Here is a 24968-nt window from a genome sequence, read left to right as displayed (position 1 = left end):
TCTGAGGGGATTCCATTTAGTTCTTCCAGTTTTCCATATCACATCAGATTTTTGCCCCCAAACCTTCTCCCTAGTTGCAGACAAAGCAAATTCGCTGTTGAGAAGTAGGAAAAAGAACAGTTTGGGAAAGAACTGCTGAAAAGAGTTAACTTTGGCCCATGCCAGAAAGTGTCTCACAAGATATTTATTATTGGCAAAAAACCGGACTCCACCCAAACAACGTTCCTTGCACAATTAGGCAAGATGTTGGAGCTTTTTCAAGATAGCATATACTATTTCACTTGGAAAGGAAAAGAATCAAGGTCAATCCATCAAAATCTATCAACTGTGGTTTTTTAGCCAGGGAGGACAGATAAAAGGCTAAAATAAAAACGTAAATCCAGGGAACATGGATTTTTCTTTAAATTTTTGAAAATGTGCCAAGTAAGATAATCATACAGAAATCCTACTTTTGCCTTTATGGATGCAAATAAGGGCTGTTACAAATTAAGGAATAAGCCCCTTCTTAATGTGGCGAAGTTAGAATGAATAAGGCTAGCCCTCTATGTGGAAGGTAGAGCCTCTTTTGAATATATTTTAAATATTCATTCAAACTAAGCCTATAGTATGCTGAAATCTGGTGACTTTTTGTCTCTGGTAAACAGGGACAGTTGGAGTCCTTATTGACATTTGCCAATGCTTCCAAAATTCCCAACATTTTAGGAAAAACCTAGCTCAGGAGTAGGCAACTTTTGGGCCATTGACAGCATTCGGCTTGTAGCAAAACATTTGTTCTCTTTCCCACCAAAATGTCTGACCATAGGTGGGTTGCCACATGATGGCAATGCAGGGTTGTGTAGGCTGAGAAAAATGCCTGGAATGCCAGAAATTCTCTCTTCCATTCTGTATAGTGCCCAACTTAAGAAAATGTGGATGTTATTTTTTAAAAAATAATGAGCACCTGGGACTAGAATGGAAGTCAATAATACAATCTAAGCTTTTTCTCCTACTCTCCAAAATCAAGACTTATTTGACTGAAACCGGGCACCTTGGAAAATGAGGAGAGGTACAAGACTGACAAAATGACTTTTTTTTTTTTTTGGCTGGGTCAACTTTTGGCTGGGTCAACTCTTCTACATGCTCATTAGTTTCTGTCCAGGTAGAAGAATGTTCCAGAGCAAGATCACTGAGCCATTCCATTCCCTTCAATGCAAATGGTAGTTAAACCAGAACATGATATTACTGAAGCTGTGAGGCTTCCACCAATGTTGCTGCCACATCATTCCCTCATAGTATATTGTGTGTCTTCACCTCTGCTGTCTCATTGGCTGTTGTGGGTGAGATGGGCCTGTTGTGGGTAGGAGGGAACTTTCAGCATAGTGGCATCAGGTCATCTGGGAGTACCTGCTTATGCTTGCTTCTTTCGTTGGATAATTACATGACGCATACCCAGGGGTGTAACTATAACAGGGCAAAGGGAGACGGTCGTCTGGGGGCCCATTGACTTGGGGGGGGCAGAGGCAAGTCACATGACTGACTCCCCCAGCCACACACCCACGTAGGCTTCCTTCAGTTGTATTCATCCTCCGAAATTGATGTGAGTGTTCAGACCTGGAGCTACCAGAACAGCATGTCTTTCTCTAGTACCATTAAATGACTTGCATTGTCTACAATTTACAAAAACTTTAAAAAAATAATTTAGGATGTTCTATTGTGGCACATAGGTGATAGATAGATAGATAGATAGATAGATTTTATTATGCTTTTTGTTACCATTATTCAGCCTCATTTAAGATTTCTTTACTTCATGAGCTGAGCTTAAGCGAGGGGGGGCACATTTTAAAATCTTGACTCTGGGCCCACTCCAACCTTGCTATGCCCCTGCACATACCTTCTAACATTTCACAGATGAAAACAGGGACATGCTTGTAACGACCTGGTTCTCATCACTGCTGAGCCCACCTCTTGCACTACACATTCCAGAAGGCTCTTTACTTTTTGTATGCCATATCCATTGACTCTGCAACCACCCAGCTTCCACATAAATAGGAGAGCAAGGAATTTTATTTGTGCGTTTAGAGAACTATTTACTAGAGAAATGGAATTGTCCTACAGTCTGAAACATTGGTAGCTGCCTTATATTGAGCCAGACTATTGGGTACTCAGTACTGAGCCTGTTCTCACAACCACAGATACTAGGGCATAGGGGGGTTAACCCAGGATCCTGTGATCATCTGGGGCAGTGGGAGTCCTCTCGACCCAGCAGCTCTGAACCTGGGTAGCCTAGATCCATTACCCAGGTTAAAAGGGAGGTAGGGCTATCTTTTCCTTTTGGTCGTCTGTACCACCAGTGTAATTTTAACAGTTCCTGGGCAACTGGTAGCAGGTTGAACATAGAGTCCTGTGGCTTGCAGGGCCAGGCAGAGCAGAGCTGCTGCAGTACTGAGGGCTGCCTCTCTGCTACTCACGCAATGCATTGTGGGATAGCTGGAGGCCCCAGTTCCTGATTTCAGCTCAGGAGAATGCTGCTGTGGCGTTCATGTTGCTGCACAAGCTGCAAGGCCAAAAGGAGGCCCTGTTCATCTGGGAGTGGGAAGGTAGGATCCTGCCTTCTCTTCAGCCCACCCTCATTTAGTTGTAAGAACAGCCTCAGTGCCTAAGCTTATTGACAATGGCTCCACAGAGTCTGAACCAAAGATAAATAATGCATGCTGGGATTTCTTAAATCAAGCAAACAAGAAAAAGTAAGATCCACACCATATTATGCACGAAACCATTCAATAAAGAGTATGCAACAACCTGGTCCAGTATAATTTTATAATCAAAGTTATTCTTAGCTCAAGGTAAAGCAAAGATAGAAATAGGAAATCTTGTAGATGAAACTAATTATATTGCATTGAAGAATTATATAGCATCTTTCCCAGTCCTGGTAGATGCTAAGGACCAAACCTGGGATGTTCTGCATACAAAACATGTGCTCTACCACTGAGCTACAGCTGTTCAAAATATACCTCTGCAGCCATAGTGTGCAAAATGACATGGGAGTCTAAGCGTTCATGTGAATGATATGAGTACACTTGAGACAATGCATCTGCTCCCCATTCAGATATTTAGCTTCTAGAGACTGTGGGGACGTTGCAGAACTCTGGCAAAAAACAACTCTAGAAACTGACACTCTAAATGTTAATATGGCATCCTCCAAGGGAAAAAAATAAGAACTAAATAGCTACAGTGACTGGTCCAGGACAGGTACCACGCAGACACACACACACACACACACACACACACACACACACTTGTTCTACTAAGAACTAATCTGCCTACTTTCCTTTCCCTATCTCTATAACTGGACTAAATTTGGTTCAAATAGTGGTCCACAAGTTAAATCTCTTGCACCTCAAATGTTCACACATCCGCCATCTTGAATCAGGATGAATGACACCATCACAAACTATGCCATTGGGGCATCCCTATGTGTCTCTGCAGCTGTAGCAAATTGGGTTCAAATCGGTTGAGCAATTCACAAGTTAGCCCATTTGCACCTCAAAAGTTTACATGTCTGCCATCTTGAATTGGGGTGGATGACATCATCACAAACTATGGCACTGAGATGTCCCTCGTGTCACTCACTACAACTGTACCTAATTTAGTTCAAATCGGTTAGATAGTCCACAAGTTAGCCCACTTGCACCTCAAACATTCATGCATCTGCCAACTTGGATTGGGGTAGATGATATCATCACAAACTATGCCACTGAAGTTTCCCCTACAGCTGTAGCAAATTTGGTTCAAATCAATTAGGCGGTTCACAAGTTAGCCCACTTGCACCTCAGAGGTTTATGCATCAGCCATCTTGAATTGGGGTGGATGACATCATCACAAACTATGCCATTCAGGTGTCCCTATGTGTCCCTACAACTGTACTTGGTTTGGTTTATATTGGTCCAGGCATAGTGAAGTTGATGGGTGGGGGGCGGGACACACACATGGACATACCGACACAGACACACGGACACACAGAATGCCTGGTGATCTCATAAGCCTACTGGAAAGTAGGTTAAACAAATTTTGTTTAAATTTATTTATTTAAATTTATTAATTAAATTTAAATTAAATAGTTGGTGATAGTATGCTGTGCTATCTGAACCCTGCACTAGATAACTTCCTGGTGATAGTATAGTCACTTCCAGATCACCTCCTGGTGATAGTATTCTTTGGAACACTCCCCCCCGCCCCGCCCAATTCATTTAGCCTCCTCTTTGGCTGCTTTTAAGGCCCTTCTTAAGACCCACCTGTTTTGTCAGGCGTTTGTTCTCGGATAACAACAACAACAACATAACAACAACAACAACAACATGGACGATCTGAAGTTGTATGGAAAGTCCCAATCAGAAATCGAATCATTGCTAAATACTGTCCGTATATTCAGTAGTGATATAGCAGTGGAGTTTGGACTAGACAAGTGTGCTGCATTAATAATGAACAGAGGCAAAATAACAAAAACAAAAGGAATAGAAATGCCCAATGGAAGGAACATCAAGAATCTGGAAGATAAGAGCTGGGCATTCTTCAGGCTGATAACATCGCACACACTGAAGTTAAAAGAAAAATTGGAAGTGAATACAGAAGAAGAGTTAGAATAATCCTGAAGTCCAAACTCAGTGGCAGGAACATCATACAAGCCATAAACACATGGGCTATACCTATTATCAGATACAGTGCAGGAATAATAGACTGGACCCAGGCAGAGCTAGAGACACTAGATCATAAGACCAGGAAAATAATAACCATCAATCATGCTCTGCACCCCCGCAGTGATGTGGATAGGCAATACCTCCCTTGCAGCTCAGGTGGAAGAGGAATGCTGCAAGTCCATCAAACAGTAGAGGAGGAGAAAAGAGGCCATGAAGAATATATCAAGGACAGTGAAGAAGATGAACTTCAAATGTAGAAACTATTAAACACCAATGAAAGAAAGCAGGCCTACAAGAAAGAACAAGTCAAGAACCGAGCAGAAAAATGGAGAAATAAGCCACTGCATGGTCAATATTTGCAAAATATAACTGGAAAATCAGACATCACCAAGACCTGGCAGTGGCTTAAGAATGGCAACTTGAAGAAAGAAACAGAGGGTTTAATACTGGCTGCACAAGAACAGGCACTAAGAACAAATGCAATAAGAGCAAAAGTAGAAGAATCAACAACAAACAGCAAGTGCCGCCTTTGTAAAGAAGCAGATGAAACAGTGGACCACCTAATCAGCGGTTGTAAAAAGATTGCACAGACTGACTACAAACAAAGGCATGTCAAGGTAGCAGAGATGATACACTGGAACATCTGCAAAAAATACAAGCTACCTGTAGCCAATACCTGGGTTACACAAAATTGAAAAAGTGGTAGAAAATGAAGATGCAAAAATATTATGGGACTTCTGACTACAAACAGACAACCATCTGCCACACAACATTCCAGATATAATTGTAGTTGAGAAGAAAGAAAAACAAGTCAAAATAATCGACATAGCAATACCAGGTGATAGCAGAACAGAAGAAAAAGAAATAGAAAAAATAACAAAGTAGAAAGATCTACAAATTGAAATTGAAAGGCTGTGGCAGAAAAAGACCAAAATAATCCCAGTGGTAGCTGGCACCCTAGATGCAATTCCAAAACATCTTGAAGAACACCTCAACACCATAGGGGCCACAGAAATCACCATCAGCCAATTACAAAAAGCAACTTTACTGGGAACAGCCACTATTTTGTGATGATATCTATAATAACCAACAGTACTGATGATAAAATTCAGCCATCCCAGGTCCTTGGGAAGGACTCGATGTCTGGATAAAACAAACCAGTCAATAACACCTGTCTGTGTAAACAACAACAACAACAATAATAATTATTATTATTTTAATTAATTGTTATTGGTATTGTTGTTCACTGCCTAGAGTCTTTGGAGGAGGTGGTATATAAGAAAAATTTGATAAATAAATAGTATGCTGTGCTATCTGAACCCTGCACTAGATCACTTCCAGGTCACCTCCTGGTAATAGTATGCTGTGCTATCTGACCCCTGCACTAGGTGGCAGCTCTTTATGGACCTTGGCCTTGCACAGAAGAGCCTCCAGCTGCCCAAGACTATTACTCCTATCTTTATGGTGTTTTTAGTATCTAAAATTCTGAGTGCCCAAGGAAACAAGCCCATTTTAGCATCACCAACTAAGTAGTCAATCACAACCCCCTCTTTCAGTTCTTGTCATCTCCCAAGGCATTTACGCTATTGGAACACAATGATAGCAAACATTGTCTCTGAGTTATTAAAATATGTATTGCTAACATAGCAATCTGCTTAATTAAAGAGCTAATGGAGAAGAAAAATGTCTCATCCACTTGCCACAATAGACAATGCCTTCAGGAAATTAAAACCGCACACTGTAACATTCCTGCTTTTTTGTTCGCCTCCATCCAAGTGTAGAAACAGGAAACGAGCAAATACAAAGTGCAGTGGTAAGCCGAATAAACAAATGTGCATCCCACATTATGAAGAAAAAGAGAATTCTGTTGGGAAGCTGTCACAGTTTTATAGGCAACACATTTTATTGTCAACATCTTTTTCAATCACAACATGGACCTTTTTTCAAGTCATCAATGAAAAAAAAAGTTAGAATAATATGCTATTTTAATTCATTTTTCCATGCAAATCCTGACCTGTATCAGAGAGAAGAATTGCTGCTAAATCTGCCATAGCATCATGCAAAATTTAGTTTCCCATTGAAACATTGGGAGTTTATGTCATTTGAAATGTGTTACTTTTGTTCTTCTTTATGTTCAGAAAAATTTGCCTGAGACCAAATTAAGAAAAAATGAAGATGGAAGGTTTTTAAAGTTTGCTAAAAACTTCCTGATTAGTGTGTTATGCATTGTAAGAATTAGCTCACATAACGGAATGCTCTTCTCTTTTAGAAAACTAGATGTTCAGGGAATTTTCTTGCATTGCGTAGCATTCATTCATAGGAAGCATAGCAAGCTGCCTTATACCGAGTCAGACCATTGGTACATGTAGCTCAGTATTGTCTAATGGATTGGCAGTGGCTCTCCATGGTTTCAGACAGGAGTCTTTCCGAGCCCTACTGAAGATGCCAGGGATTGAACCTGGGACAGAAGAGATGCTCTTCAACGGAGCTATGGCTCCATTCCTCCTTAGTAGTGCCCATCTGTAGAGATAGGTTTACTACCACTGTGGGAACTAGGTTACATCATCTGGTGCCTGAACAATTGCCTAAATAGCTCATTTTATTCTAGTCATCTTCTGTATGTGCTTAGAGTGTTAACAGCTGCCAATTGGAAGCCCTTGAGCAGAGGGAGAGACCACCAGCTTCCCAGACAGCCCCCAGGGTGAGAGACTGGTGTTGGCTGTCTGTTGTCTGCTGTCTGCTGCTGTTGAGTGCCTGCCTGCAGGAGAGGGAGAGGGTGAGACCATCTGCCAGCCCCCTTCCTGACCTGTGGGTTTGTGGCAGTGGCTGCTTTGCAGGATTGGGGCCTAGGAGTGACTCAGCAGTCCCTGCTTTCCACCTGACCAGGGAGGTCATCTCTGGCCCTATAAGGGACGCTGCCTGTGGCGGAGGGCCTACCATCGGCGGGGTCACCACCAAAGGGGCAACACCAAAGGGGGTCACCCCTTTGGGGGAGAGCGAGGGAGAGGGCCAGGTCTCTTGGTCCAGTTATTTGTATGTGGTGGGCATTTAATAATGGGGCTTCTGTTTTAATTTGTCCTGGGTGAGGATCTTTTATAATGTGTCTGGGCTTACATGGAGATGGGGAGACAGGGGGTGTGTCCACTCACTGTGGGGCGGCAATTCCGGTGGTGGTGGGGAACAGAAGAAGTAACGTTAGCAGGACAGCGGGTCATTACAAGGGAAGGGGACATAGAAATTTAATAGCTGTTTCCCCTTCTGACTGTCCTGCCAGCTCTTTGGCCGTGGGGAGCAGTGCCGACCACCCTTGGAACCTTGCTTTGCTCCTCTGTAATGCCAGGTTGGTCCAGAACAAATCAGAAACCATCTATGATTTGATTTTGGATGAAGGCGCTGACCTGGTATGTATTACAGGGACCTGGTTGGGGGAGGCTGGGGGCCCAGTGTGGTCCCAGATTCTCCCTCCAGGGTACTCTGTTGAGGAACAGGTGAGGGACCAGGGGCGGGGATGTGGAGTGGCTGTGGTCTATAAGAATAATATCTCCCTTACCAGGATCTCTGTTAGAGTGTCGGACCATATCAAATGTGTGTACTTATGTTTGGGGACCAGGGATAGACTGGGGCTTCTGTTGGTGTACCGATCACCCCGCTACTCAACAGAGTCCCTAACTGAGCTGATGGACTTGGTCTCGGGTTTGGTGTTGGAGTCCCCTAGGCTTGTGGTGCTGGGGGACTTCAATGTTCATTTCAGGACCAATTTGTCTGGGGCGGCTCAGGAGTTCATAGCGGCCATGATGACTATGGGCCTATCTCAAGTGGTCTCGGGACTGACGCACATTGCAGGTCACACACTTGATTTGGTCTTTCACTCTGATGAGGGTGGTGTTCCATGTGTGGGGACTCCTGTGATTTCGCCATTGTCATGGACGGACCACCATCTGGTTAAGGTTGGACTCACAGTCATACCCCACCTTCGCAAGGGTGAGGGACCTATTAGGATGGTCCATCTGAGAAGGCTGTTGGATCCCATAGGATTTCAAGAAGCTTTGGAGGGATTTAGTGTTGGCTCTGCCGGCGATCCTGTTGATGCCCTTGTGGAGAATTGGAACAGCAAACTCAAGCAGTAGACATGATCACTCCTAAGTGCTCTCTCCAACCTGTTCAAAATTGCCCCCTTGGTATACAGAAGAACTACGGGGGCTGAAGCGGTGAGGTAGATGACTGGAGCTCTGGTGGAGAAAAACTCGGCTTGAATCTGACAGATTGCAACACAGAGCTCATTTAAAGATCTATGCTCAGACAATACGTGCAGCAAAGAAGCGATTCTTTTCTGCCCGTATTGCATCCACAAGTTCACGTCTGGCGGAGTTGTTCAGGGTTGTGAGAGGGCTAGTATGTGCCCCTCCTCCCTTAAATCGGAATCTGGAACCATCAATTACCCTCTGTGATGTGTTTAATAAATTCTTTGTGGGAAAAATCTCTTGTATTCAGGCCGACTTAGATTCCATCTCCACAATTACTTCAGTGTCTGATGTGGAGGTGTCCAGTGACTCCTCTTGTGAGGTTAGGTTGGATCAGTTCCAGTTTGTGATTCCTGAGGATGTGGACAAGCTGATTGGAACGGTACGGCCCACCACCTGTCCTCTTGACCCTTGCCCGATATGGCTTCTATTATCTGGAAGGACGGTTGTTGTAGAAGGCCTGGTAGAGATTATAAATGCATCTCTGAGGGAAGGCAGGATACCTCCTAGTTTTAAGGAGGCAATTATTAGACCGCTTCTGAAGAAGCCTACCTTGGATCCCTCAGAGATGAATAACTACAGGCCTGTCTCCAACCTTCCGTGACTGGGCAAAGTAATTGAGAGGTTGGTGGCCTCCCAGCTCCAGACAGTCTTGGAGGAAACGGATTATCTAGACCCATTTCAAACTGGCTTCCAGGCTGGCTATGGGGTGGAGACTCCCTTGGTCGTCCTGATGGATGATCTCCAATTGGAAATAAACAGAGGAAGTGTGATTCTGTTGGTCCATTTGGACCTCTCGGTGGCTTTCGATACTATCGATCATAGTATCCTTCTGGAGCGTCTGAGGGGGTTTGGAGTTGGAGGCACTGCTCTGCAGTGGTTCCGCTCCTACCTCTCAGGCAGGTTCCAGATGGTGTCCCTTGGAGACTGTTGTTCTTCAAAATCTGAACTTTTGTATGGTGTCCCTCAGGGCTCTGTATTGTCTCCGATGTTGTTTAACATCTACATGAAACCACTGGGAGAGATCATCAGGAGATTTGGTGCAGGGTGTTATCAGTATGCTGATGGCACCCAAATCTATTTCTCCATGTCAGCATCATCGGGAGAGGGCATAACCTCCCTAAATGCCTGCCTGGAGTCGGTAATGGGCTGGATAGGGATAACAAACTGAGACTGAATCTAGATAAGACAGAGTTTCTCATTGTGCGGGGTTGAAACTCAGGAGACGATTTTGATCTGCCTGTTCTGGATTGGGTCACACTTCCCCAGAAAGAACAGGTATGCAGTCTAGGGGTGCTTCTAGATCCAAGCCTCTCCTTGGTGTTCCAGGTTGAGGCGGTGGCCAGAGGTGCCTTCTATCAGCTTCGGCTGACACGCCAGCTGCGTCCATTTCTTGAGACAGATGACCTCAAAACAGTGGTGCATCTGCTGGTAACCTCCAGACTGGATTACTGTAATGTCTTCTATGTGGGGCTGCCCTTGTATGTAGTCCAGAAACTACAGTTGGTGCAGAATGAGGCAGCCAGGCTGGTCTCTGGGTCATCTAGGAAAAACCATATTACTTTCATATTGAAGGAGTTAAACTGGCTGCCGATATGTTTCTGAGCAAAAGACAAGGTGTTAGTTATAACCTATACAGCCCTAAACAGCTTGGGCCCTGGGTATTTAAGAGAACGTCTTCTTCGTTATGAACCCCACCACCCATTGAGATCATCAGGAGAGGTCCGTCTGCATTTGCCACCAGCTCGTCTGGTGGCTACTCAGGGACGGGCCTTCTCTGTTGCTGCCCTGAGGCTTTGGAATGCGCTCCCTAGTGAAATAAGAGCTTCCCCATCTTTGACAATTTTCAAAAAGTCTTAAAAGATGCACCTGTTCACCCAGGCTTTTAACTGATACTGTTTTGATTGTTTTTAATGTTGTTTTAGAATATTATTTTAAAAAATTTTAATTGTCATATTTTAAATTTCTTGTTTTTGTTTTTAACTAACGTTGTTTTTATCTTCTTGTAAACTGCCCAGAGACGTAAGTTTTGGGCAGTACAAAAATATGTAAAATAAAAAATAAATATAGAAATAAAATTGTATGAAGTTTTTTGTGCTTTCTATGTTGTGTGACATTGACAGGTTATCTCTGATAGGGAAAGGATCAGGAAATGTGAATTTTTAAAAAGAAATACAAATGTTCATGTAGGCATGAAGAATTGCTACAGAGGGCTGAGAAATATGTTCTCGTGGTGGCTAGGGTAGACATCAAGGTTTCCAGGCTCGACTCTAGCCCTGTTTGAACATTATTGGAACAAGTTGTTCTAGTAAGAACTAATGTGCCTACTTTCCTTTCACTATCTCTGCAACTGGAATAAATTTGGTCAAAATCAGTTAGACAGTTCATAAGTTAGCCCACTTGCACATCAAACATTCATGCATCTGCCATCTTTAATTGGGGTGGATGATATCATCACAAACTATCCATTTGAGGTACCCCTTTCTGTCCCTACAACAGTACCAAATTTGGTTCAGATAGGTTACCACTTACACCTCAAATGTTCACGCATCTTCCATCTTGAATCAGAATGGATTATATCATTACAAACTATGCTCTTGAGGTGTCCATGTGTTCCTACACCTGTACCAAATTTGGTTAAAATCAGTTAGGCAGTCCACAAATTAGCCCAATTGTACCTCAAATGTTCATGCATTCACTATCTTTAATCAGGGTGGATGACATCATCACAAAGCATGCCATTGAGGTGTCCCTGTGTGTCACTTACTTCAACTGTACCAAATTTGGTTCAAATCTGGTAGGTGGTCCACATGTTACCCCTCTTGCACCTCAAACGTTCACTTGTCTGCCATCTTGGATTGGGGTGGATGACATCATTAGAAACTACACCATTGTGGCATCCCTATGTGTTCCTACAGCAGTAGCAAATATAGTTCAAATTCATTAGGCGGTGCACAAGTTAGCTCACTTGTGCCTCAAAAGTTTGTGTTCGCCATCTTGAATTGGGGTGGATTACATCATCACAAACTATGCCACTGAGGTGTCCCTATGTGTCCCTACAACTGTACCTGATTTGGCTCATATTGATCCAGGCATTGCAAAGTTGATTGGTAGGGAGCACACAGACACATGGACGGACACACACACGGAATGCCGGGTGATCTCATAAACCTACTGGAAAGTAGGCTAAAAAAATGCTTGTATGTGAGTACATCCATCAAAAGTGGGGCTGAAAGTCCCACCCTGTCATTCATCCCGGCAGCATATGACTCACGGTTACAATAGTGTTTATCTGTAATCTGTGTTGGTGAGCACTTCTGTGATTGCCATATCCAGGATCATAGGAGTGCCTGCCATCATGGATACAGCATTCACCTCTTCAGACAAATCCCATTGTAACTGCAGCTGTAATTCTGAGTGGCTCACTGCTCGGTGTGAGTGACTGGGCCAGGGACAGGACTTCAAACCCCACTTCCGATGCTTGTACTCACATACTGTATAAGCCTCTTTTCAAGAATGTCCAGATAGGGCTTCTCACTTGGTCACACATTTGATCAGGTGCTCATTCTCCATATTTGCTGACTGAATGTCTTCTGTTGTTGCAAAAATGTGTATGCCTTAATCTCTTCTCTTCAGCCTGACTAATGTCTTAAGACCCCATTTGAACTGTATTTAGGTCCTCGTTGCTAGTTTCATGTAAGAAGAGGATAGTTAAACTCCTTTTTGAAGCTCAAGCCTAGAAAAGGTTTGTGATGGTCTGTATGTTAGCACAATACTTTTTCAAAACATGATTAGATCCTAAGCTAAACCCCGATAAGAGAGAAAGGCAACCCCAATGAATAAGTAATTCAAAAAGGATGTATCATGAATATTCACTCAAAAGAAAGAGTCAACAACAAACATAAATGTGTGAAAAAGTATGTGAACCCTGCATTCAGTAACTGGTGGCACCTCCTTGAGCAGTAATAACTGCAACTAAATGTTTCCTGTAACTGGTGATCAGTCTGTCATATCAGTTTGGAGGAATACTGGCCCATACAAAACTGTTTCAGCTCTGTGACATTTGAGGGCTTCCTTGCATGAATGAATAGCTCACTTCAGGTCTTTCCACAACATTTTAATAGAGTTTAGGTTGGGACTTTGACTTGGCCACTCCAAAACACAAAATCTGTTCTTCAGCCTTTCTGTGATAGACTTAATTGAATGTTTAAGATTGTTGTCTTGCTGCATGACCCGTTCTCAGCTCAGTTTTAGCTCTTAGGAGGATGGCCTGACATTGTCCTCTAGAACTTTCTGATATGCAGCTGAATTCATAGTTCCATCAATGATGGCAAGCCATCCAGGTCCTCATGCAGCAAAGCAGCCCCAAACCATGATGCCTCCACCACTATGCTTGACAGCCAGGTGGGTCTTACTCTGGAAGGCAGAGTTTGGTTTTTGCCAAACAAAACATTTGTGATTGTGTCCGAAAAGTTCAGCTTTTTTATTCATTAGTCTAGAGAACATTATTCCAGAAGCATTGTGGGTCATCCAGATTGGCGCCAATCTGGGATCCATGGAAAATCCTGAGTTCACATCACATGCTCTGTGGGAGTATGTGATCTCCAGTTTTCATTTAGTCCACACTCCGATCATTGTGTGAACCAGTCCTGAAAGTCAGTCTGAATGTCAGAGTTCCTCCCAAGGAGAAATTTCAGAAAATTTTCTCAGATGGTTGGTTTCTCCGCACCTCCATCTTAATTAATAATTAAAAACAAAAGAACAATGCCCAAGGGGGCATTTTTTAATTCTCTCCTCCCTTAACCTTCAGAGCTATCTAACTTTTGAATTCACCAATAGGTGAATTCTCCCAGAGCCTTTGGATGGGGCGGTTTATAAACGTAACAAACAAACAAACAAACAAACAAACACATAAATAAATACATAAATAAAAATATAAATAAATATCACTTACTCAAAAACCCACACTGAAAGAAACAAAGCACTATCCTTGCATGGTAAGAATGTTTCTTTCACAAGGAGCTACTAAATTCACAGGCACCCTGTGAGCATCTGATAAAATGTCTCAGTGAATGCTGGGAAACAATGTGCTTTGCATGGAACTTGCAGCTTCTTCAAATAGGAACAGGATGTGAACATATGCTGCTAAGTGCACTGCCTGTACAGTTAAGCCAGAAACACACACTCCCACTCCAGATGAATGACTATCTAGGGAATCATTCTCATACTGTGCTCAGCCCTAATTTATCTGTGCACACACAGGAACATAGGAAGCTGCCTTATACTGAGTCAGCCCATTGACTCAGTAGCTGAGTCTATCGACTAGACTCAGTAGTCTAGCTCAGAATTGTCCATCTAGCTCAGTATTGTCTAAGCTTCTCCAAGGTTCCAGGCAGCAGTCTTTTCTAGCCAGTGGCAGCACCAGAAAAAATGCAGGGGGGACAGAAGGGGCAAAGTACATTTATGGGTGGCGAAGCAGTGTCCCACTTATTAGATTTCTGAAACATTCATGGGGGGCAATGGGGGCAAGCCATTTGTCTGTGGAATGCTTGCCCCCCCCACTCCCCCAGGAGCTACCCTTGTTTCTAGCCCCACCTGGAGATGCCAGGGAATGAACCTGGAACCTTCTGCATGCAAAACAGATGCCCTTCCAGTGCCCTGCAGTTTAGTCTTCAGTGCAGATCTGCATTAGGGAGGAACCTAGAGAAACCTCTCCTTCCAGGGTCAGGCCTGTAACACATGATCAATAAAGAGCAAAGGTTCTTGGCAGACCAGCCCCTGGGTGCTTGTGCATTGTCAGCCAGAAATATTACATACCTGGCACAGAGGAACCAGCAAGATCGACTAGACCCTTCTGCAACAGAACGTTTTGGGCAGGAAACAGGGATTAGGTCCTTATTGGCTTATCCTAACTGGAGATTGAAGTTAAGACTGAGGGGAGAGAATGTTTGTTTGTTTGGGATTTATTTGGGATTGTTGTGCTGCTCCCCTCAGTTAAAAACCCTTGGCGTGGTGCACATAATTAAAACAATACAGTAACAAATGCAATAGAACACAGCAACCTGCTTTCTGATGATATTTTGCCATCTGTTAAAAATGCTTTTATTTCGGCAGGCTATTAACCTACGTGGAAATTTACTTTTCCCTGACTGCTTCTTCAGATTTTTAATTATATGCAGCCCCTGCCTGTTTTAATTTGTTTTTCAATTTAATTGTATAGCATTTTTGATAGGACTGAACGGTTTCTTGTCACTGATGAAAAACGCATCTTTAAAGTGAGGAGTGCTTTATTTCTGTTGGTGGAAGACTCCTCCTGTTAGAGGAATGGAATCTTTGGATCCAACCTGCTGTTTTGATTGTTCTCAGCCTTGAATTGTTAGCTGCCTTGGGTGTGTGGTTTTTTTTTAATGTAAAGGTGGGTAAAAATCCTCTTACAGCTAAATAGTTCAACAGGCAATTCAAACAATTCAAAGCAGCAGAGAGCAGTCCAAGGTATGACAATTATAAAATTCAGCTGAACTCATAAAACCAGTTAAAACCAGCTGCAGTTCACATGCTGGAAGATCTGGGCAAATAGAAAAGTCTTCACTTAGCTGTGTAATCAAATTAAATTTGGTGTCAGGTGAAATTCTCTACTTATGGGGTAGCACAACTAAAAACATCTCCGCAATCAGCACTCACCTAACTTCAGAAGCTGACATAATGGAATATAATATAACAGCCCACATGTTCCACAGTGTGTTTCATCAGTGTTTGCAATCAGCCTGTGTTGCTGCAGGCATCTAAGAACGTGCAGGTGGTCTTGTGCAAGAGTGTCTGCGTACAGAAACTTAAAGCTGCACACCAGTACTCCAGGAGCACAACTTACGTTGTTTCCAATGTGTTCCTGAAGTGAGCATAACTTTAAGTATCTGCACAGTTATGCTCTTGCACAAGACTGCTAGTGCCTCTTTAGATGCCCCTGGCAGTGTGGGTTGACTGGAAAGGCTGGCATAACATTGAGAGATATTTGGGTCAGCTTCTTTCAAGTCTGTAAATAAAATGTAGGTAGGTAACGGTAAAGTGTGCCATCGAGTCGGTGTCAACTGCTGGTGACCACAGAGCCCTGTGGTTGTCTTTGGTTGAATATAACAACAACAATTTATATACTGCTTTTCAACAAAAGATCCCAAAGCGGTTTATATAGAGAAATAATAAATAAGTTTTATGTATGGTATTTTTATGTATGAATTTTAAAAATTTTAAAAATAGATCTGTTTTTATATTTCAGCATATTTTAATTGCGTAATTCTTGTTTTAACTTTTTCTATGTGAACTGCCTTGTGATTAAAAAAGAAAAAAGGAAACAAATAAACAAACAAACAAATAAAATGGATCCCTGTCCCCAAAGGGCTCACAATCTAAAAAGAAACATAAGACAGACACCAGCAACAGTCACTGGAGGTACTGTGCTGGGGGTGGATAGGGCCAGTTACTCTCACCTTGCTAAATAAAGAGAATCACCACGTAAAAAAGGTGCCTCTTTGCCCAGTTAGCAGGGCTTACAGGAGGGGTTTGCCATTGCCTCCTCCCACACAGTATGAGATGCTGCCTTTCCACATCTTCCTATATCGCTGCTGCCCAATATAGGTGTTTCTCATAGTCAGGGAAACAGACCAGCGGGGATTTGAACCAGCAACTTCTTACTCCCTAGGCAAGTTACTTCCCCGCTGTGCCATTAGGTAGGAAACCATAATTCTGCTTTTCTCTTCAACAGAGGACCCAAACCAGCTCAAAATAATACATTTTTTAAAAAATCAATAAAAACATCCAACAAAAGCAATAAAAAGAAAACCGCAGAGAGAAGTAAAAATAAAATCAATTAAAAGAGACCAGACAACACCTGCTGAAAGAGCAGCATCTTCAGCCTCTGCCAGAATGCAGACAATGAGGCACAGGCAAAATGTTGCAGCATTTATTTAAAAAACAACAGCAGGTGCTGGGTAGAGGGAGGATGCAGATTTGGATTGGGACCATAGTGCTGGGAGAAGTTGATGTTTTAAAGCCCTTTCCTAATTGAAATCAAACACACACACGGCAATTGAAACTACTATTTGCCTCATGGGGAAATACATGTAAGTACAATACAGACATCTTTATATCTTGCCCAGTGAGGCAAATAGTTTAAGGATGTTGTTTCGACAGAGAAGACCAATGGATTATCAGGAGAGGAGATGTCAATTAAAAAATGGCATTTGGTTAAGAATTAAACCACTTCACCCAGCCTTCTTGTTCTGATGCAAATACACATATATTAAAGAATCCCCCTCCCCTTGCCTCGTGCAAGTGGGAGGGTGTTTGTCCCAGCCCGGGATTCACAAGCCCAAGAAGAAGCCTGATTGGTTGGCTGGCTCGTGGTGGGCGGGGCTTGCTGAGAGGCCGAGCGTTTCCCCGCTCTGGCCTCTCAGTCGGCTGTTTGTTTCCGATTAGGAAGGAGCTCAGTCCGGGAGCTCCTTCCTCGAAGGCCTTAGTTGGGGGGGTGCGCCCGACAAGCAGGCGAGGCGGCATTCGGCGGCGTTCCGTCGAGGGGGCCATAGTGTCAGCGGTGGCCCCGCTGGTAGGGGGGTACTCCCGGGACTGCTCCCGGCTGGGTTGCAGCTGCAGCAGCAGCGTCTTTGGGCCTCTTCAGCGCGGCGTCGGCACTCGGCTTCCTGGGCGTGGTTCTCCTTCTGGGCGTTTGCCCTTTTGGTTTGTGGGGTATTTGGGGGGTTTCCATCAGCCTGGGTGGCTGGGCAGCGGCCCCTTTTCCGTTCCCTGGAGCACTACTTTTGATGCCAACATTCTTTTATTTGTTTGGTGGGTAGCAGGTGGGTGTTTGTGCTCATCGGTGCCCTGGTGGGCCTGGCCTGGTTGAGAGTCAAAAGGCCTTTTCAAGCCTTCTCCTTGGGTGGGGGGCTCTGGTGCTTTCCTGGATAGGATTGAGTATTGTTTTTGATTCAGGGCAAGGGCTTGGCTTTTGTTCTATATCCTTGCTACCTTCATTCTGTGTGTGGTTGGCGCTTTTTTTTTTTCTCTTTCTCCAACCCCTTTTGGAATCCCACTATTTGGAGGCAGTATGCCGGGGAAGGCCAAGGGCAAGAAAGGGGGGCGCCCTGTTAAGCAGCCCAAGAGGCCTGCTCCCCCGCAGTCCTCCTCGGAGGAGGAGGATGAGGAGATGACTCTGATACGGGGGTTAATTAATAGGATGGAAGCTTTAGAGAAAGCAAAAGCAGCCCCCTCCGACAAAGGTGCGGGTCCTTCAGGTGTGGGGGGGGTGCCTCCTCCTAAGGTCCCTCGGAGGACCAGGGGTTCTGTGAAAAGCCAGCTGCTAACTTCTCTCTCTAGTAGGCTGGCTGCGCTGGAAGAAGGGCTGAACCCTGCTGGACCGGGCCCTTCTGCTCCTGCGTTACCGCTTCCTGAACCTGAGTCTCCAGTTCCGGAGTCGCCTTCACCATTGCTACCTCCGCCTGCGGCACCAGTTGTTCAGCCTCCAGTGGATACGGCTACTCCTTTGGCCCAGGGTGAGCCTGCAGCACCTACACCGCCCGGCGTCACCGGCCAGTGGCTTTGTCCCTGGACGATGCCTGCCATGGGTGGATGGGGCCCAGCTTCTTACTGGCCCCCATATACACAACCTTGGGTGGCGGGTTCCCCGCCGGTTTTTCCTGGAGTTATTGCAGGCTTACAAGGCACTGCGGAGCAGGTCTGGTTGGGCAACCGGCCCTCCAGCGGGTCGCTCCCACTCCCGGGGGTGGCCTCCTCTGCTGGATCTGCCACGGGGGTGCAGGCGGGTTATTATCCGATGGGGATTCTGCCGTCACCTCAGCATGCGCCCTATGGTAGCATGGGCCTCCCGTTAGGGGATCACTTACTCCCTTCTACAAAAGAAAAAATCCTTAAAGGTGAATATGTGGACATTTTTAGCTTGTTGTTCAGGGAACCTGAGGTTAAGCATAAAGAGGGGGAATCTTGTAAGGAGCACGAAGCCACCAAGAGAAAGCCGGTCGAAAAGACTTGGAATAATTGGCTTTCTGGCTTCACGATTTATATGGGGGTTATTGTCCAAGCCCAGCCCGCAAGGGGCCCTGCCCTGTTAAAATACATGGATATAATTCACAGGGCGGTCTCCGACTTTGCTGGATCTTCCTGGGTACGGTACGATGAGAGTTTTAGAAAGAGGGCTGCCCTTGACCCCACATTGCCCTGGGATGCTCCGTTGCAGGAGTTGTGGCTGGTTACTATGTCTCCAGCCCGGCCCATAGAGGGAGATAGGTCTGACAGTGGGCATTTGCTTTCTAAACCATCGGGGGTTTTGCCCTCAGGGAGTCCTGGGCAACAGTGGGTTCAACCCCACCTTGTTTGCTGTGAGTTTAACTCCAATGGCAAGTGCTCCCGTTCCCCTTGTCGGTTTAAGCATGCCTGCGGGGTCTGTGGGGCGAGGCACCCCAGTTCCTCCTGCCCCAGGGCCAAGTTTGGGGGTTCCGGGGCTAAGTATAGGCAGGGGAGCAGTAAAAAGGGTGGCCCTCCTCCACCCGCTCCGAATAAAGGGTCCTAGCCCTATCAAGGTGAAGGTGCTTGAGCAGCTGTTGCTGGACTATCCTGACCAGTCAGCAGCTTCTTATTTGTTATGTGGCTTCCGGGATGGTTTCAGAATTCCCTCTTCGGCCCGGAGGGGATTAGGCAGTTCTCGCAATCTGAGATCAGTGGTTGGTAAGGAGGAAGTCGTTGTTAGGAAAATTGGTAAGGAGGTGGCTGCGGGCAGGGTGATGGGGCCTTTTGCCAGTCTCCCCTTCCCCAGCCTTAGGGTCTCCCCATTAGGGGTGGTCCCTAAAAAGGTTCCTGGTGAATTTAGGTTGATTCACCACCTTTCTCATCCCAGGGGGTCCTCAGTAAATGATGGCATCCCTGATAGCTTATGCTCTGTACGTTATACCTCATTTGATGAGGCCGTGGAAGTGGTCAGGGGTAGGGGCCCCGGGGCCCTTTTGGCGAAGTGTGATATTGAATCCGCCTTTCGCCTGTTGCCGGTACATCCAAATGACTTCGAGCTGCTGGGCTTTGCATTTGCTGGCCAATTTTATTTTGATAGGGCTTTGCCTATGGGCTGCTCGATTTCCTGCGCAGCATTCGAAACATTCAGCTCCTTTTTGGAGTGGGCAGTTAGGCGCCAGGCGGGTCTTCCCTACACGGCTCATTTTTTAGATGATTTTCTTTTTACAGGCAGGGGGAATTCGAGGGAGTGCCGCCATTTACTTCGCTCCTTCATGGAGCTAACAGACCGGCTAGGTGTCCCTTTGGCACGGTATAAGACGGAGGGGCCGGTCACGTGCCTCGCCTTTTTGGGGATTGAGTTGGACACTGTTGCCGGTTGCTCCAGGCTGCCTCAGGCCAAGCTGCGGGTTTTATTGGACATGGTTAGGTCCCTTGGTCGCGCCCGTAAGGTCTCCCTTAGGGATCTCCAGGTTGTTTTGGGTCACCTCAATTTTGCCTGCAAAGTGGTGGCTCCGGGCCGGGCCTTTTTGCGCCGGTTATGCGACCTGACTGTGGGCGTTAGGGCTCCCCATCACAGAGTACGAATTACGGAGGGTGCCCGGGCCGACCTGGCTCTTTGGGAAGCATTTCTCACTGATTTTAATGGGGTGTCTTTCTGGCGGGATGTTAGACTTCTGGAAACCGACCTGCAGGTCCACTCTGACGCTGCAGGTGGAATAGGTTTCGGGGTTTATTTCAGGGGACGTTGGTGTTCCGCCAGGTGGCCCGAGGACTGGTTCAGGCAGGGGGTTTCCCGGGACCTGACTTTCCTAGAGCTCTTTCCAATTGTGGTGGCCGTGCATATTTGGTCCGCTGAGTTTGCCAACTCCTCAGTTGTGTTTTGGTGTGACAATCTGGCAGTTGTTCAGATTGTCAATAGTCAGACTTCCCAGTCCCCGAGGGTCATGGTTTTGGTTAGGGCATTGGTATTGCAGTGTCTGCGGGCTAACATCCTTTTCCGGTCCCGCCATGTTCCGGGTATCCGGAATGACATAGCTGACGCTTTGTCTCGTTTTCAGTTAAACAGGTTCAGAGCGTTAGCGCCCGAGGCCGCCCTTCACCCGGAACCCATGCCAGCTTTTCTGTGGGAACTTGGCAGGCGGAGGCACAGCGGGCCATAGCGGCATCTCTGGCGCCTAGCACCAGAGTGAGCTACACAGCCAAGCTTGAGGCTTTCTCTCTTTTTCGAAAGACTGAAGGTTTGGCGGAGGTGTGGCCGGTCCCTGTAGAGCAACTTCAGCAGTTTTTGGTCTTCCTCCGCAGGGCGGGGCGTGCGGTATCCACTTTGGGGGGCTATCTTGCCGCGTTAGCTTTTGAAGCCCAGGTTCGTGGGGTTGGTGATTCCTCCTCCGACCCGCGGGTGCGGCGCATGTTGGAGGGTTGGGCTAGGGGGGAGCCGAGGACTAGGGACCCCAGACGCCCTTTTACTCTGGAGTTGGTGGCTTCAACGCTGGGCCACCTAGTGGGGTGCTGCTCTGGCCCATGGGAGGTGTCGCTGTTTAGGGCTGCACTGTTGGTTGCCTTTTTGGGGGCCTTCCGTCCAGGGGAGTTGCTTCCCCGCAGCGGGTCTTCCCCCAGGGACCGCTGCTTGCAATATTCTGATTTATCGTTCAGTGACGGGGAGGTGCGTTTGCTCCTTCGTCGCTCCAAGACGGATCAGAGGGGCAGAGGCCAGACGGTTCGCCTCGCGGCGGCCGGGAATATCAATGTATGCCCCGTGGTGGCCCTGAGGCAGTACGCTGGGCTGGGCCCCTTTTCGGGGGGATGTCTTTTTACCCACAGCAATCAGACTCCTCTGACGCAGTATCAATTCTTGGCGGTGGTGAGGAAGGCTCTGTTGGCCGCGGGGGTTGCGCTCCAGGGGCTTACTCTACATTCATTTCGTATTGGTGCGGCCACCACCGCTACACGTATGGGGCTTCAGGAGGTCGAAGTTCAGAGGATTGGACGTTGGAGGTCCGTGGCGGTCAGGCGTTATGTGCGCTGACAGCGGACAGGTGTGGGCTCTACTGACCTGTTGCTTTCTTTTGGCAGGTGCTGGCGGGGCGGCGGTCCCGGTCCGAGTCCTGATGTGTGGCCATTCGTTGGTCTTCTGGGCTTTCAAGCGGGCCAGCACCACCCGCTGGGGATCCCAGTTGGGTTTAGGAAGCAAGGCTTCAGTTTATTGGTTGGGCATGAGGGGCATGCTCTGGAATCAGTTGCTTCCAGCATTGAGGGAGCATTTAGATAGGTTTCCCATTCCCGACATCCTGGTTCTTCATTTAGGGGAGAATGATTTGGGCCGGCGGCCTGGCCTCGCCATCCTTCAGCAAGCCTCCTCGGATTTGTCTATTTTGCGCAGCTGGATGCCTGGCGTGCGCATAATATGGGTTAATTGGCTCCAGCGCAGGGTGTGGCGGGGTGCTCATTCTTGCCTTAGCTTGGAAAAGGCACGCAGGAAGATTTCAGCCGCAATAGGTAAAGTGGTTTTGGCGGCCGGGGGGTCTGTGGTGCGGCAGCCAGATATAGCTGCTCGCTTTCCCGAGTTATTCCGCCCTGACGGGGTCCACCTGTCTGAGAAAGGTTGTGATTTGTATCTGCATAATATCCGGGAAGTGCTTGCTGAAGGTTTGGAGGGGGTGGGGCAGGAAGGTCAAGCGAGGGCTAACCTTCCTGGGTGGCGGTAACAGTGCGGGCTGTGGGTAAGGAGGTCTAGATTTCGGTGAGCACCCTTGGACATTTTAAGGTGGATTGGTCAATTGCTTCCTTGTGGCCTGTGCGGCACGGGAAGAATTACATTGCCAAGAAACCTGCTTCAGGACTTCACCTACCTTTGGGCTGTGCGGTCCGGGGAGGTAAAGATCTGAAGCTGTCCAGATCCCCTCTTCTAAAAGGGGTGGTTGGCTTTGAAGGAATTGGGCGGGAGCTACCTGCCTCTTTCCTGAGCCAGGGTGTGTCGCCCTTGCAGGCGATGGGTAGGACGTTTTGAATCCTAGCCCACGCCTAGGTGCCCGCACTGTTTTTATGTTGGTGATTAATCACCTTGTTTCCAGTCCGCCACAAATGTTGTTATATTAATAAAGCGTGGCCCGTTTCTCCCATTAAAAAATGTCTCTGTGTCTTCTTGGGCTGGGGTCTGGGTACAATCCCCCTCCCCTTGCCTCGTGCAAGTGGGAGGGTGTTTGTCCCAGCCCGGGATTCACAAGCCCAAGAAGAAGCCTGATTGGTTGGCTGGCTCGTGGTGGGCGGGGCTTGCTGAGAGGCCGAGCGTTTCCCCGCTCTGGCCTCTCAGTCGGCTGTTTGTTTCCCCCTCCCTCCCTCCCTGTTGCAGAGCGGGTCTAGTGACTGGTCGCCTATGGGCCGAGTAGGAATTTTTTGCTCTCAACTTATTGGCTGTTGTTGGGGTTTTTTTCGCCTACTCTGTTCTGCAGTCAGTTGGTAGTTAGGTTCTAGGTTGGCCACGTTGGCGGTAACAGTGCGGGCTGTGGGTAAGGAGGTCTAGATTTCGGTGAGCACCCTTGGACATTTTAAGGTGGATTGGTCAATTGCTTCCTTGTGGCCTGTGCGGCACGGGAAGAATTACATTGCCAAGAAACCTGCTTCAGGACTTCACCTACCTTTGGGCTGTGCGGTCCGGGGAGGTAAAGATCTGAAGCTGTCCAGATCCCCTCTTCTAAAAGGGGTGGTTGGCTTTGAAGGAATTGGGCGGGAGCTACCTGCCTCTTTCCTGAGCCAGGGTGTGTCGCCCTTGCAGGCGATGGGTAGGACGTTTTGAATCCTAGCCCACGCCTAGGTGCCCGCACTGTTTTTATGTTGGTGATTAATCACCTTGTTTCCAGTCCGCCACAAATGTTGTTATATTAATAAAGCGTGGCCCGTTTCTCCCATTAAAAAATGTCTCTGTGTCTTCTTGGGCTGGGGTCTGGGTACAATCCCCCTCCCCTTGCCTCGTGCAAGTGGGAGGGTGTTTGTCCCAGCCCGGGATTCACAAGCCCAAGAAGAAGCCTGATTGGTTGGCTGGCTCGTGGTGGGCGGGGCTTGCTGAGAGGCCGAGCGTTTCCCCGCTCTGGCCTCTCAGTCGGCTGTTTGTTTCCCCCTCCCTCCCTCCCTGTTGCAGAGCGGGTCTAGTGACTGGTCGCCTATGGGCCGAGTAGGAATTTTTTGCTCTCAACTTATTGGCTGTTGTTGGGGTTTTTTTCGCCTACTCTGTTCTGCAGTCAGTTGGTAGTTAGGTTCTAGGTTGGCCACGTTGGCGGTAACAGTGCGGGCTGTGGGTAAGGAGGTCTAGATTTCGGTGAGCACCCTTGGACATTTTAAGGTGGATTGGTCAATTGCTTCCTTGTGGCCTGTGCGGCACGGGAAGAATTACATTGCCAAGAAACCTGCTTCAGGACTTCACCTACCTTTGGGCTGTGCGGTCCGGGGAGGTAAAGATCTGAAGCTGTCCAGATCCCCTCTTCTAAAAGGGGTGGTTGGCTTTGAAGGAATTGGGCGGGAGCTACCTGCCTCTTTCCTGAGCCAGGGTGTGTCGCCCTTGCAGGCGATGGGTAGGACGTTTTGAATCCTAGCCCACGCCTAGGTGCCCGCACTGTTTTTATGTTGGTGATTAATCACCTTGTTTCCAGTCCGCCACAAATGTTGTTATATTAATAAAGCGTGGCCCGTTTCTCCCATTAAAAAATGTCTCTGTGTCTTTTTGGGCTGGGGTCTGGGTACAACTACAGGATGTTGTTATTAGGTTTCCCACATCAGCCACCATCACACATAATGCCAAACCAGAGGCAAAGGGGTCAGTGATAATAATAATAATAATAATAATAATAATAATAATAATAATAAAAAATTCAATTTCTATACTGCCCTTCCAAAAATGGCTCAGGGCGGTTTACAAAGAGAGATAACAAACAAATAAGATGGCTCCCTGTCCCCAAAGGGCTCACGTTCTAAAAAGAAACATAAGACTCACACCAGCAACAATCACTGGAAGTACTGTGCTGGGGGTGGATAGGGCTAGTTACTCTCCCCC

At 46.7% G+C, this 24968-nt stretch overlaps 1 protein-coding gene across 1 annotated transcript; it reads left to right on the top strand.

Moving 5' to 3' along the window:
• The first annotated feature begins 17369 nt into the window (after positions 1-17369).
• Positions 17370-24618, top strand: LOC128349188 (uncharacterized). Its single transcript, XM_053305215.1, has 2 exons — positions 17370-18453; positions 21998-24618. Exons 1-2 carry the CDS (start codon positions 18009-18011, stop codon positions 22627-22629), a joined length of 1077 nt encoding a protein of 358 aa, XP_053161190.1. The 5' UTR covers positions 17370-18008; the 3' UTR covers positions 22630-24618.
• The last annotated feature ends 350 nt before the right edge of the window (positions 24619-24968 follow it).

This window comes from Hemicordylus capensis, chromosome 3 (assembly GCF_027244095.1).
Source record: "Hemicordylus capensis ecotype Gifberg chromosome 3, rHemCap1.1.pri, whole genome shotgun sequence".
Taxonomy (NCBI): Eukaryota; Metazoa; Chordata; class Lepidosauria; order Squamata; family Cordylidae; genus Hemicordylus; species Hemicordylus capensis.
This window is presented reverse-complemented; position numbering and strand designations above follow the sequence as displayed.

What these genes read in the sequence shown, in the direction of transcription:
- LOC128349188 (XM_053305215.1), top strand. Translation starts at nt 18,009, where the DNA reads ATGCCGGGGAAGGCCAAGGGCAAGAAAGGGGGGCGCCCTGTTAAGCAG. An exon ending in GGCTACTCCTTTGGCCCAGG is followed by an intron (nt 18,454 to 21,997) that starts GTGAGCCTGCAG and finishes TTCTTTTGGCAG; the next exon opens with GTGCTGGCGGGGCGGCGGTC.